Raw genomic sequence first — 15675 nt, forward strand, 5'->3', positions numbered from 1 at the left:
CTATACATGTGTATAAAAATAAAAATCGAAGAGAATGTATACTCGACGGGTAAAAGAATTTATACGGAATACGAATGAATAAACTAGCGGAAAAACAAAATACAGAGGTAAAGAAAGCGACAAAGGAGTCATGGTATATGAAATAGTAGGAATCTAAAAGGAACGAAACAAGCCATTAAAGAAATGAGGAACAGAGGATACCGTGGATTATGGAAGAATGAAAAGGCGCGAGTTTTAAGGGAAAAATGGAAAAAAGAGAATGTTAATGGTTAAGAATGAAAAGAAAACAGAGAAGGAAACAAGAAATAAAAATCAATGGACACATTAAGTCGTTGCAAATGGCCGACTACCTATAGCTTCATTTATATTGAAAATTATGCTAATCGAATTATGATTTATCAGATTGAATATTTTGACCGTCCTATGTAGCAATGAAATGTCTATGTAATAATAAAATTAATCTATATGAATAAAATAGTAAATTAACATTTTTAAAATATAAATCTCTTTTTTTAAGTATTTAAAATCTATATGAATCCGGTGAAGGTTGTACGTACAAACAACGAATCCCACGGAGCTGCCCGTACAAATTGTCGATTAATTCGACGAGTGACGTGCTATGAAATGCGATCGATCCGCTAAGCAAAGTAGAGAAGGATCATTTATCTCTCTATTTTTGTTACTCTCCCTTGTTTGATATACGGCCAACACGTTTGATGTTGCGCACTCTTTTGTGACTGCACTGTCGACATTCATGATTCTTTCTGATTTCTCATGCGAGCTTAACTCGTCCCTGGAGTAATCACAACCGGCTAGATTTAATCTGATATTTTCCGGTTACTGCTTCCATCATGGATAAAAATCAGCGATACATCGTCGATGAAATCATTCGCTGTAATCACGAATACGATTACGATACAGGAGGTTTTATCTGTTAGAAATTCTATTCGATATTAAACAGTTCTCCCTATATTTCATGCTACATTCCTTTTTTTTAGAATTCCTTTTGAACGTTGGTATTTTAATAGTATATGATAATTGAATCTCATGGGTGTGAAAAAAGAAGAAGATAGATTAAGATATTATTAAATCAAATTTCTGATTATTCTTTGTCCGGTATCGAATTTCCTTTCTACGTTTTTGAGCTTATTAATTTGATTTATCCAAAAAAACACGTGTTGAAAGTATAGGAAATGAAAATCAGTGGTCGTTGATATCTGCTCTTTAAGTGTCAATCGGAATTTTTCAAATTTTGCTTTCACGTTGACATTAATAACTTCTCTTCTCGATATGTGAAACGTAAATGGATTATTATCCGTGGAACAAGTCGTTTATGTATTGTCGCGTATTCGTTCAACTGAAAAATAAAACCATTAAATACGCAAATATAACGAATAATGATAGTAATTAGACTGCTAAGCTGTTCTAATTAATTGTTGATTAAAACAAAAATATTGTTTCGAAGAAAATATCGGTGGTTTATTAACAATCGTTTTAACAAATTTATACAACTTTCTCTCAGAGGATGATATTCAATGATAAATCGAACGCAGCTACTCCCTTCAAAGCCACAGTCGAATTTCGGTGTACAAATAAGATCTTACGATAAGAAACAAAATAAAAAAAGATCAAAACGAGAAATTCATTCATTCCATCTTCCTCGCGATCCATTTTCCACTTACTTGACTATCACGGAAACGTATCGAGCATCCTTAAGTATCGATTCACCCACGACGTCGTTGCCTTTGAAGTATTTGCATCGCGTCTGTGCCAAGGGAGAACACGCGTGTGAACACGTCTACGAATCTCTGAAACCTATCCCAACGCCTCCTTTCATCCACGCCTCTCTTCTTCAACCAAATTTCCCTTTCGAATTATATTAAAGAATAATCCTGACATTAGTATGGCACTCTTCGAACACGTTGAAAATTCTCATTTTCTTGTCAGAGTTTCTTCATTCCCTTCGGAATTGTATTAAAGAATAATCCTGACACTTGTATAGTCTTCGAAGATAACGAAAATTTTCATTCTCTTCAGCCACAAATTTCCCTTATTTGCTTTCAAATTACATTGAAGAATGACACTTGTATAAACCCTTTGAACTCGAACAAATTTTCACGATCTGGATCATCGTCGATCATTCTCCAGGAAACAATTCACGAGATCACTGTAACTTAACACATTCGCTGCCATCTTTGGAACTACACATCCTTTTCACTTAACTTCCTTTACTTTAAGGAATAACAACTATTCCAACGTTCTCTGCACTGCTTCTTTCAACTTTCGAAGCCATTTTGTCAAGAAGTAAAAGTTGTTTAAATAGTATTACGTAAATAATCACATCGACGTGGTATACACGCCAGTAACAGCGAATGTGTTAACGAACAACAAAACTCGCAAATCGCTCAAAGAATATTCACAAAATTCGATCCACGCCTTAAAATAACAGCAGACCACGATGTATCGTTGATGAAAGTCAAACAGGTAGCTGGACTAGCTATACTCTGTACGTGTGATTTAGAATTTTGGATTTGGATCAGTGAGTATGAGAGTATCCCAGACAATTTGCCCAAAATCGGTCCATCGTGTGGTAAAGGTGAGGGAAAACGCCAGATAGAGCGTGTGCTTCGTCCGTGTAGCTCTGCTGCTCGAACATGATGTCCTTATCCACCAGAGCTTTGTTCAGAGCCATAGATTGTTGGTAATGCACATTGTCGTCGCCGGTACCGTGTATCAGCATGTATTTTTTGCCACGAATTCCTTCTACCCTTCTGGCCACATCCGTGTGGTTGTAACCGTATAGATTATCCGCGGGAGTAGGCAACCCCATGAACCGTTCCGTGTACAAGGAATCTGTGATGGAAGATAATGTTTGGTTTTGTGACGTCAGAGTGTGAGTTAGGAGCAATTTGTTATAGTAGAGGATTATTGCGTTGGTACATTATAATATATATATTGTAAATCATCGCGTTCTTTTTTCTCTATGTAATTTAGATTACGGTAGATTAAAGTTTAAATAGAAATAGATTTTTTGATTTGTACAATCCATTCGAAACTTATCCTTCAAAGAGAAAATGAAAGATACTCTGTTTTAAGAATAATCATATCTATAAAATGTGGATCTGCAAAAATAGTAAAATTTTATAGAAACGAAGTTTCTAATTTTTTGGATTTCTTCGCAATTAACCGTGAAGATGGAGTGAATTAAAGTTGCTTTGTTGTAAGGGAAAATAATCGTATCGATATATCCCTATGTTTTGCAATTAACTAGATATTTAATAATTAATTATTTTTATTTCCCGGAACCCAAGTGGAAATGGTGTTAGATACTTATTAATGTGCCACGAGGTATGGCATTACCGTAATAAATCCAGGAGGTCACAGGTGCGACTGATATACCGCATTTGAACACCGAGGCCTTGTCAGTAGCCAGCACCATGGCAGTAGAGAAGCCGCCATAACTCCAACCCCATATCGCGGTTCTGTTTGAATCGATCCACGAATACGTCTCTTGCAGTATCCTAAAAATCATACGCATACTGAAATTCCTACTATTAGGAATTTTCTACTGTTCCTATCAAAATTAATTTTTTAACAACTTTCATTCCAAAAATTACATAAAATGGAATTCCTGAAATGCTAAATTTCTCATTTTACTTGGAACTTTTGCCAGAATACCATACAAAGGATATAACTCTGCAAAGTTATTTATGTTAAAAAATTTGTAATTAAGGAGTTAAAGTAAAATATTAAAACAGACTGACGATTTTTTTAATCTCTACCTAAATAAATAAAATTTAATGCCAAAAGAGTTATTGTTATAATATGTAGACGTTTCTTCTTTTTCAAACGTGCCGTCCTACCATGTCAGATATGAGAGGTTCTGCCGTATTCTCAAAAGAATCTAAACATTTGCTTTTCTCAAACAAATAAAGGAGATCTAAAAATTGTAAAACCTGAATCTACCTAGTAACAGCAATTTGATCCTCGATTTCCACGGTGCCAAGTCGTCGATAAATTTCGAACAACATCTTGCTACCCTTATAAGCTGACCCACGACCATCGATACGACCATAAATTACGCTCCTGTTGGTCACTATGTACGATTCGAAACCAAACGATGCCTCATTGGTGACCCTAACAGTGTTTGGACCGGCGTAACTGTAAAAGTGAAAAGAAAAATAAAAAATTCGGGGAAGATAAATTGATGAAACGTCGTACTAACGTAAAAACTATTCTGCGATTGGAAATAGAGATCACGAATCTCTCTCTTTCTCTCTCGCGTGCAGATCAATCATACTTAATAATCTCGAACGGTGAAAAACGAGTTTCAGGATTAAGGAACCACTTGGGTCTCGCGGATTTTTGCTCGCAACGGTGCAACGATAATCGGAAAATCGAACAGCCACCGCATTCCGAACGTGACTCGAGATAGATTACGAATGGATTCCAACCTCTTGGAAGCATATACGTCCCTTCATTTGTGTGCTTAGGTTATTATCTCTTGCTTGTTATTATCGATTCGGGAAAAATGTATTCGGAACGCTTTTATCTTCATAAAGACGAGAATTAAAGTTTTTATTCTTTTTTTATATCGCTGTTTTAACACTCCTAATTGATATCATGGAACACATAGTTTGAATTAATTCCTTCAGGATTGAATGCTTTTTAAATTTTCTTTTCAATTATTAATAATAGAGACACATTATTTCGATATTTATGTATATATAGATATATAAACTTACACGTTGATTAACAAAGGGTACGACTTCTTCTCGTCAAAATCAGGCGGCAGAGAAAGTTTAACTTTATTCTTGTATCCATTAACAGTGATATAGAAATTTCTAAAGATAGGCTGCGTACGGGTTGCCAGCTTTTGTCTCAGTGGTCGATTTTCCTCCCAATTATAAATACGTTTATGATTAGCATTCATAATCGTGATGAATAATGGATCCGGACCAGAACAAGACAGGGCATAGTTCGAGCTATCGGTAGAGAAGTACGCGTAGGCATAAGTGCAGCGATTTCCTGTAAAGTAATCGATATTTTTCAAAATAAATCGCATAACATATATAGATAATATGTTTATTCATCAATATTGGACAACTTTTCCTGAACAACGGTATATGTATTCGAAACCCACTCCCAAGTTTCAAATACTTGCCCTCAGGAGAAAAGACGTTACAGGACAAACAAATAGGTGCTCCATTGCCATCCAACTGCACCGAGTACACATTTCTATGCGAAGGTTCATCGAGCTCATTGCCCAAATAATAAAGTCTCTTCCTGGCGTGATCCACCGCTAGGATGGAAATAACTTCCTTAGCTCCTGGCGTCAAATCTTTTTCGCCAACCAGCTTCCCATCTTTGTACTCGAACCTAGTCGCATGTTGAAACCGTCCAGCCGGCGTTCCAGAATCCTGAAGCTTCACAATGATAACATATTCATCGTGAAAGACGAGCGGTAGAATGCGGAGCCAGCCCTCGTTTTCCTCCTCGTAGTAAATATTACTGTTGTTACCCCTTAAGTCGTAAAGAACTATCTGAGCTTTGTTCTGCACACGGTTCGTCCAGGTGACAGTAACTTGGTGATTGGTCCTCCAGTTCACGGTGTAGAGGACGCAGTCTCTGTGAAAAAAAGACGCGTTTGGAAAAATTCTTAAATTTTTATCTTAATTATCTTATTAATAAGCTAGGGATTTTTATTGAAAATTCATGTGTTTTCATGATCACAATTAGGTAACCCATTGACCATCAAGCAGAAAAATAATGTGTTGGACGATCGCTATTCTGAAGTTAAATTCGTGTAGTATATATCAATGTTAAATGAATGTGTAAGTAACCGAACAATTGTAAGAACGGAACCTTAATCCTTGTGAGATACTCACGTGCCAACAATATCAGTGGGCGGCTCAAGATTGACTAATTCAGAGGACCAATTATCCAAATCAACGACGCTCATTGATACGACTGGATTTGGACTGCCTGCCTAAAATTTGAAAAATTATATGTTTATATCTAAACGACATTAACAAAGAAAGAACCACGAACTTTGAAATATTAAATTTTTAATTAGATTTTTAAATTGCGTAATTAGAATTTTGTAATAATTGAGATTTATTGTTTTTAATTAAATATTGTATGCGTAATACTTTCCTGCAATAAATTACACTATAGAAGATGAATAGAATTTTACGAAAGACAACACAAGTAAATGACACATGTGTTTCACATTGAAATAGCTCCGCGTATAAAATAAAGATTGCTTTTACAAGTGGTCCAACATCGAATCGAAGCAGTTTTTCGCCATTGTAATACAACTACGAGAAAATAGGTCTGTTACAAGAAAAAGCTAACGGTTAAACGTTACGACGACCGCAAGATAACCCTTTTCATCCCCTTTTAAACCCCGTAACGACGCCGTGAGGATAGCTTGAGCTTCCTAATCTCGTCTTTTAACGACTGTAAAACTGTGTTACTTGTATCCGAGCAGACTGACTAAAGCAAAAGGCCGATTATCCGATTCGATTGGTTTTTCCTTATTAAATTCCCATCTTCGATTCTATACGTTCCGGAAATTGTTAACAACAAAGATAACTACCTTTGGATATTTGATTTTTATCTCCTTCGGGTATTGATCTTTCATGTTTCCTGGAGATCCATACTTTGGTATTTCAATATCTTTCACGTTCGTATCATTGAAAGTAGCAAAAGCAAGGTGTCGTCCATCGGGAGAAAGCCAGAGAGCCGAAGCAGAAGCTAATACTTCCTCTGTAAACGTTAACACGTCAATTATTTTGATTATTCTATCGATTAACCAAACTAATAATTTCATCCTAATGGAGAATTGCAATTTTACAATTAGAATTTTTCTAACATTAACGCGATAAAGTTGCCATTGAACACTTTAATGTCAGCAAGATATTTTATAAATGGGGGATTAACATTATCTGTTCGACCATTCTTTTCGATTACCTTCGTAAACCCAATCAGGTACTCCGTTATAAACGGTGTCGAGCACACCCGTGTTCGTTATTCTTCGAATATGACTGCCCCCCTCGGAGAACACTTCGTAATAGATATCGTTCTCGTGAACATAAATCAAAGCGTTCCTCGTGGGCGACCACCTGAACAGAGGTATGCGATCGCCATTCGCAATTCTCGTGTACGTTCTACGTGAATGAAAGCAAAGAAATATAAAAAAGGAAACGTATACAAATTAATAAGGATTAACTTTTTGATAATAATTTAACAAGAAAGTCTTGAATTTTTTTTTATTAATCTGCAATTAGGAATACTACAATTAGAAGTCTGATAAATTGTTATTGATATTTGTAATATTTTATTTTTACACAAATATTAACAAACTCGAAATAAATATATAACTGAAAGTAACTGAACGAACATTAACTTTATCGTTATTGCTACTGGCATGTTGCATTGTTTTGTAATTTGATTTATCACGGTGCCGTTAAAATTGTCGGTAATGTAAAGTAGATAGTTTACCTGGTTTTAGTGTTGTATACGTCGCACCTTTGATACTGTGAATACCGGAAACCCTGGAGATCGATAACTTATATATCTTTTTATACTCAAAGTATAGAGATGGAATTTTAACCGTCGCGCTAGTAAAACGTTTACGATATGATCGATCGGAACTTGTAGTATGCAAAAATTATATACTCACGTTTGCATAGTCATGACCAATCGCAACGAAAGAATTATCGAAGGAAAAGCTTATGGAAGGCTTCTCGTAATCGGCCTGAAACCACATTAATATTCATTTACAAAATATCAAACAAACATCCAATCGAAACAGAAGTCAAGATAATGAAGAACAATCGTTTGCGAAAATTTGAAAATATTAATGTTTGAAAATTGAAAATTTGTGCGTTTGTGAATTTTGACGAATATTTGGAAATTCGAAAATTTAAAAACTTTAAAATTTTTTAAATTCTAAATTTAACGATTTCAAGACGTGGAAATATGAAAATTGACGATTCGTCTCCCACACTGTCGAGCAGATTTTTAATCAAAACACCTGTCAAAATTAGCAAAGAACAGTTGTGATACATTTGACAAGAAGGATCGAGTAACGATTCGTCTACCATTTTATCGGCATAGTGGTAAGCGGAAATTGATCCCTGGAGTACAGCAAGTATTTGAAATTGGGAGCAATATCAAGGTATCGGGGCAGTATGGTGGGACAAATGCTTGAGTGATTTGGAGTATCGATACTATTGATTTCGTGTCAAGTTATCGGATACGTTACGGCACGATAAATCTTAGATTGTTCGGAACGATCGATACATTATCGTGGTATTAATTCATCGAACGTCGAAATGCTAAGTCATGCTTTGATCTTCCTTGAGGGGGTGAAATGGGAGACATTTTCATGTTTTGTATTTCACGAATGATATTTTGTATTTTGTTCTATGCTCTCTGAACCATATTTCAATATTCGAATATTTCAGAATTTGAAAAGTTAAAAACTTGAAAAGTTAAAAACTTGCAAATTTCGAATAAACATTAGAAATCTTATTTGTTGAAACGAGAACGAGACTGGGACGCAAAAATGCGAAAACCGTAGCAGAATTGATAGGAAAACGTTTCAAAAGTCTTATTTATAATGTATAATTTGGAATAATTATAGTTCGGAATGATCAGTAAACGTTTAGCTGAAATATCGCTAAGAGAGACGCAAATGGTTCGAGACCAGGGAAAATTGAAGAGAAAATGTTAGACATCGTGTTTCTTAAATCAACAACGTTCGATGTTGATTCATGGCCAAAAGTGGACGGTGTAATTCACCGGTTAAGAAGCTGGTCAACGCTGAGAATTTCCGTACGATTAATTAAACGTAACCGTGTTATTTGTACGTGTCCCCGATCGAGCAAAAGGGAGAGCCCGACATTCAAGCAATTTGTTCTTGAAATTGAAACGTAATTTCTCGAAAGCCATTCAATGAAATTTCCAAATTGCTTAAATAATTAAAGTACTGAATGAAATATTGTAGAAATTCGAAAATATCAGATATCATCTTCAAGATTCTCTTCCGAATTTTCTATATTCTTTTATATTGTTTTATTGGATATTTAATTTGTTGGTATTCAAAAAATCAATAGCATTTAGTAAAATAAAGAATCTTCCAAAAATTTGAATCAATTTGATTTTTGAGTATTTCGTTCGGATAATAAATAACGACTAATATGACATGATTTCATTCTTTCCAATTGTAACATTAATTATAATTCGTTACATCCATCTTAATATTAGGTTGTCCGGAAAGTGTCTTTCTTTCGCAAACGTGTTTTTTACAACAATGCACCTTCGTACAAACGTGAAACCAAGTCTGTAAAATGTCGCGGTGTTTATCACAACAGAACAAAATGGATCGTACGTAATTCGACAAAATAATATAAAACACAAAACGTTGTGCATCTATTATTTCCCCATAAAACGAAAGAAACTTTTCGGGCAACTTAATATGTATCTACGTGTATATTATATTTTTGATTATAGCCAACATATACATTATTATTTATCCTCTGGCAACTATTACAATTATTTAAATTTAAAATATTCATAAAAGGTTCAAGACGAAAATTACAACATCTTGCCTTTGATCGTGGACTATTTCTAATTTCCAAAAAGGCAAAGGACCTTCTATGTATTTCTGTTTCAATACGAAACTGATAAATTTCTCCTGATCCCAAAGCATATATATGCTACATATACATATATATGTGTGTGTATAGGTAAAAATACATCGTATAGCATATACATGTATAGGTGAAAATAGATCAAATAAATCATACCATCACGGAAGAATCCAAAAGGACCCAAGTGACTCCCTTGGTAACGTCGAATACGCGAATGTTACCGATGTAATTATCGGAATAAAGGATTTCCGTGTCTGTTTCCCAAGTAGCATTGAAGATGTTCGCCCGAAAGCTTTGGTCATAAGTCTCCTCCAACTTGAAGGGAACCCTAACAGCATGATGATCATTGCCCTCCGAGGATTCGTATCTGCCCACGTCCTTGTCGATCACTTGTGGAACTATATCGAAAAACGGGAACTTTTAGTATTTTCTTACGAACAAAACCAAAGGAAGAAAGTGAAGGAAGAGGAAGAAAAGACGAGGAGGAGATTAATCGCGGATTGATAGAACGAAGCTGGAAAAATGTCGAGTAATCCTAAAATTTCGGAACTATACGAATTTCTTGATATAGGTAGACTGATTAATTGTAAATTTATTATTCATCGAGCCACATGTGGGTCAAAGTTGTGACTCAGAATATCCATGATCCACATGCATGTCAAAGTTGTTTAGGTTTAGGTGTCCATAATCTGCATACTCTTCGAGAGAGTTTTAATGGTTCGAGTGGTGCAAGTCATTAGGGAAATTTCATGGAAAATTGCCAAGCGATGAAGCAATAGTGCTTGATTTATTCCGTATTGAAATTAGAATTAGCAATCGGTATAATCACGTTATTTCTGCATTTTTCCATTCTACTTCGCGGTATACTGCTATATATATTGTCCCTTATAAACAAATTGTCGATGTTTATTTCTTCAAATTCAGATTTTTAAGAGTACGATTTAAAAAAAAACAGAACTTTAATAGACATTTATTTCATCCACTCAATATTATACCAAGTATTATATATTATACTTCTTTTTACATTATGCCGATTATTTCAATGCTATTATATTTTTTGTTTTCAAAAATGTCCTATATTTGGCAAAAGTATGAAACAATTGTTAAAAAACAAGATAACCATCGTCATACGTTTAGATCAACGATTTCTGGCGTCACTGTAGCGTCAAAATCGTAACAGGCATAAAGTATACGGAGTAGGGCTACAATTAAACTTATCTCCAAGCAAATAACGCAAATCGGTGAAGAGCATTAGCCCGATTCCCGTCGATCTCGAGGCATCCGGCTGTATCCCGAGACGTCCGGTCCCTAAGCGGCTCAACGGAAGCGCGATTATCTCTTGAGGACAAAGAAGCGGAAGACTTACTGGATTTTCCAGCAACAAGAACGACCAGGAATCCGTGCAGCGCCAGTATCAGCTGTGGCAGTATCTGGAAAAGATTTCGTTCCCGTTGAAAAAGACCATAAAAAGACAGAGAAAAAAGGAGGTCGAAGAAAAAGAATCCTCGCATCTGAAATTCCATTCCTCTCTCCGTGCTGCTCTGTCCGCGACACCTCGTCAGGATACGGCGAGGCGAAAAAGGAAAGACGGATTTATAGAACATGTTGAAGGCGTTCGACCTCGGAGACAGCAACACGTGCATCGCATAAAGGTTTCGCGTCGACGATTTCGCGAGCTTAGTAAAATCCGCGAAATTGCTGTCGCGAAATTGCTGGACGACTCCTGACCAGATTTGTTAACCCTCCGACGGACAAGTTGGCCGTGATCGTCGTTTTCTTAAGTCCTTCACATCTATAGGCAAGATATCTCGCTATATGGCGAAATGAAAATCATAGTAGCGCAAGTAAATATTTTGAGAATTTTGATTTAGTCGCGTATTACGATAATTAAAATGATTATTCCATTAGTCCCAGAATTAATTAAGATAGAATCGGGTCGGTGAAGTCTGAAGAATGGTATGAATTCAAGAAATACATTTTGAGAAGTGTCACAAAATATCAATTAGATATCATCCTCGCAAATTAATTTTTGATCTGAAGTTTTTAAACGAGACATTTATAGAAATTATTATTTCTTACTAATATTTTGAAGTATCTATCTTTTGTCTCTTATAATATAATTATATTACTTATTATACGTCATCGAGTTACAAAGGGATTGTCACGAGGGATTAAAGTTAAAGAGAATCTCCTTTATCGATCACGCTGGTGAATTATAATAGGAACTGGTCTACATTGAGTTGGAGTTAAGAAAGGAGAACAATTCGCGAACTGGAAATATAACAATGAGATGACAGATAAGAAAAGAAAGATCAACGAACGGTGTTGCACGATAAAGAAAAGTTGAACCAGGAAAGGAGTAAAATAGGACTTTTCCGTTTGGTTGTGAATCTTTTAGGAGACGTCAGGATAGAATAGATCACGTTGAGAAAGTCTGTTGGTCAGCACAAGTATCTCGTGAATGATATAAAGTTAGTGGAATTCTCGTTCGAAGAGGATCAGGTTTAGGAACGCTTACTAGGTATACCAGGTATTCTTGATATTTAAAGCGAAAAAGAAAAGACTCCACCTCAAAGTCATTTTCAAGAGGAAACTACTAACTTTTGTCCTTAACATTTCTGCAAAATTAAAAATTAAATTTCTTATCTAACTCGTTAATTCGATCATCTTTTAACCACAGGTTTCTATATTTTCAAAATTAAAATTAAAGTAGATCGATTTTAATTCGCTCAAATATAAATATGATATTATTTAATCTGCACACAAATGAAATTACACATTAACTGTCCAGCAATAACATCGTTGATATCTCTGTTATCTATCGATATCTAAATAATATTGTTGATACGCAGTATCGAAGTTGGATGGAACTATTTTTTCAAAAAACTCAAGCTTAAAAACACTTACTCGAATTACTCGGTTATAACACTCTCACGATTTAAGATACAGTCTAATAAAAATAAACTTCAAACCGTAAAGATATTGAAAATTTTAGAACTTGCACTATGGCTATCGAAAGTCAAAAGTCTGCGATAAAAGCAAGCGTTTCTTTTTCGTTCAAGTAAGAACAGTAAAAAAGAAAAAGAAAAACACAGCGAAAAATTAAATATTCTTTGCATGTACAAAACCTGGACGAAAATGTTCAAAGTTCCCCTCGCTTAATGAAGACCGACTGACAGATCAAAGCTGGTTTGAAATTACAAAATTGCATTTTCTCATTCGTCGCCGATATATTTACTTATTTCATAAGCAAAGAGTGCCTTGATTTAACGAAGAAAATCTTTGAAAGTTCCAGCTCAGCGAAATTTCATTAAAGTTACCCGATTTATCGTTACAATCCCTATTTACGAAATATGGAACACCTATTCATTAAAAATATTGGCTAATACGGTTAATCTCTAATTTAACCAATTAACGTCAAACGTACACGTTGCAGGTTAACTTTTATTTGTTCACCTTGGCTCGTCGAATGCATTGCAAGCATGATGTGTAAAAATTGTTAATAATTCTCTCAGGATTATTAATCTTCCGATCAAGCAACAAATATAATCTTGGAATAAAAATGGCTGTTTTGATTTATCAACGCGTCTTTTTTCTTTTTCACGATTACGTTGTATCTTCGCGTTTCCAACCTCTTTTTCCGCGAGATTTCTTCCAAAAGCGACGCATCGTCGACGATAAATCGAGGCACGCGAAACTTCTTCATTCGTGCGACGAAAACAACTGGAAAGAAAAGTTGTCGAATCGATACGATTCTCTGGAAAGAAGCGGAATTCGAAAATGTCGGTCGATTACGGGATCGGCAATTATCTTCAGGGTGTTTTGCTTTTAACACGACCGTTTCTTTCTTTTTTGTTATTAGCACGCGTGCGATCGTCGTAAAACCGGTTACACAAAGAGTCTACCTAAATATAGATTACCGTGTAAGCGAGAAAGCTTTATAGTACAGGTGATACAGTTAATCCAAAAAAAAATTGTTTTCTAAACATGTAATAATCCCTTACTTTTATCTCTTATCCATGTAATTTCTACATGTTTAAACAAACTCACTTAAATGTAATCGCATGTAATCAATGTAATCGCTGGTAATATTTCGATAACAGCTGATGTATTAAAAATCAACGTATCACATATTGTTTCAATTATTACCTCGATAAAAATAAATACTCTGTCACCTATTTTAATACAACGATTTATCGGTATTCACATGACACCCATATCACATAAGAAGAGCAAAATTACATAATGAGACTGATAATTAAACGTGCCACGAGACTCGACACATTCAAAAAACAAATAAAAAAGGAGAAAAGAAAAAAGTCAGCGAATTTCATTGACAAGTGACAATGGCCTCCACTTCAATCGATTAGACGATAAGAACAACAGGTCGATCTTAATTACTTCTACAAACTATATAATTACTTGAATAGCGGAAGAGACAGAAGAAAAAGCTTGCTCTCCGATAACCTACCCGATTGCACGACATAGCGAACACGTAGCAGGGTCCGTCGATGTCGATTTCCCTATCGTGTGATTCCTTCTAGTGACGATCGAGAGATCGACACGGCTCGATGAATGTCACGGGTGCGTCGAACACAGACTGATCCATCACGTAGTTTTCCGATGTGTCGGAGGCCGCGATCACTCCCACCTCCGGCGATCAACAAGGGGCATTCCCTCATAATACTCGATTTTGGCCTCAGTCTTTTTCCTCGTTTCTAGTTTCGTTAATTCTCCGGTTATCACTACGATCGACTGATAAGGAAATGTTCCCTTTATCTATGTACCGCGAACTGTGCATATTCGATCGAGTTCGTATATGGAGTTTGATGAGTAAGGAAAATATGATGATGGATTAAGAAAGAATTAGTCACCTTGCATATGGAAAATTTTGTATAATGATGTTGAATTAGCGAAGAGATAGATGTATCGAAAGATTTAACTGTATACAGTTATGCATATAGCATTGTTTTATGACTTGGGTTTTAACGTCTTTAGTAATGGACTTGCTAAAACTGGAAAGATGACGAAAATATATTTTTCCAAGGAAAATAATGTATACGTTGCTCTGCTGTTCAAACCTTGGCTGTATGTGGAAGCTTTGACAGATTTATACTCATAGTATTTGAACTCGACCAAAGTATATAAAATAATAATGAATTAGTAATTAGAAGCAGCATTTACTACCTTTTTGTAGTATCATGAATTATAATTATATATATTATAAATTTAAATGACTTCTTAAAAAGTGTAGTAACAAGTGTATTTTTCTAGTTATTTTAGAAATCATCTTCTGTATGACTACTGTGCATTCACATAACACTACTTACGTCACGTTTGGTGTATTTTTTATCAACTTGAAAAAAATTTTCTTAGTATACGAAAATGAATAAATCGAAAGATGCAGAGTTCGTTAAGTTAGAAAATAGCACTGCGAAGTTTAACAATTTCAAACACAATCATTATTATTCCGTACCGACCTTTAGAAATCAATCTAACCGCATCAGTTGTTCAACGATAACAAATACGCTTCAAACTCAAAAGCTTTAAGTTCAGTACTTTTTTATTCAGCTTTGTAGGAAATTAGTTCTGTATCAATACTTTCGTTCATTACTATATAAGCCAACATTACTTTAAGAGGTTAAGTAACGCTTAACTTAAATTTTAATTCGAATTTAATCTCTTCTTAACCCTCTGAATTTAATTACACCATTGATAACATGGTAGCTTCCATTTACCTATTTATTATATTACCACAGATATAAAATTGATCACAACAATGCTGTAATATTCGATTACAGACAAAACAGTAAGATAATCTTCCTTTGGAATCATCAGTTCTATAAAAAGAATGATCGCAACTATGTAACACAAAAAATCAAATTTGGGCGATATATCAAAACGAAAAAAATAAATAAATAAATAAATAACATGTAGAATGCAATTCCATTCAGTTGACGTCAAAAAAGAATGAAACGAGGGGAAATCGAACGGATTAACGTCGGCTGGAATC

The 15675-nt window shown here is 35.0% G+C and overlaps 1 protein-coding gene across 2 annotated transcripts; it reads right to left on the minus strand.

Moving 5' to 3' along the window:
• Nucleotides 1–1454: 1454 nt before the first annotated feature.
• Nucleotides 1455–14863, minus strand: LOC100652050 (venom dipeptidyl peptidase 4). Of its 2 annotated transcripts, XM_003399165.4 has the most exons (13): nucleotides 14134–14863; nucleotides 11029–11092; nucleotides 9819–10060; nucleotides 7688–7762; nucleotides 7507–7559; nucleotides 6976–7172; nucleotides 6602–6771; nucleotides 5889–5989; nucleotides 5165–5628; nucleotides 4746–5028; nucleotides 3967–4161; nucleotides 3361–3521; nucleotides 1455–2853 (listed from the first exon to the last, which is right to left on the minus strand). In XM_003399165.4, the coding sequence occupies exons 1-13, from the start codon at nucleotides 14146–14148 to the stop codon at nucleotides 2537–2539; spliced, it is 2337 nt and encodes a 778-aa protein (XP_003399213.2). In that variant the 5' UTR covers nucleotides 14149–14863; the 3' UTR covers nucleotides 1455–2536. The 2 variants fall into 2 exon arrangements, with proteins under 2 accessions (XP_003399213.2, XP_020721340.2); XM_020865681.2 differs by lacking the exon at nucleotides 11029–11092 and having other exon boundaries at nucleotides 14134–14859.
• Nucleotides 14864–15675: the final 812 nt, after the last annotated feature.

The sequence above is a fragment of the Bombus terrestris genome, chromosome 11 (genome assembly GCF_910591885.1).
Source record: "Bombus terrestris chromosome 11, iyBomTerr1.2, whole genome shotgun sequence".
Classification (NCBI taxonomy): Eukaryota; Metazoa; Arthropoda; class Insecta; order Hymenoptera; family Apidae; genus Bombus; species Bombus terrestris.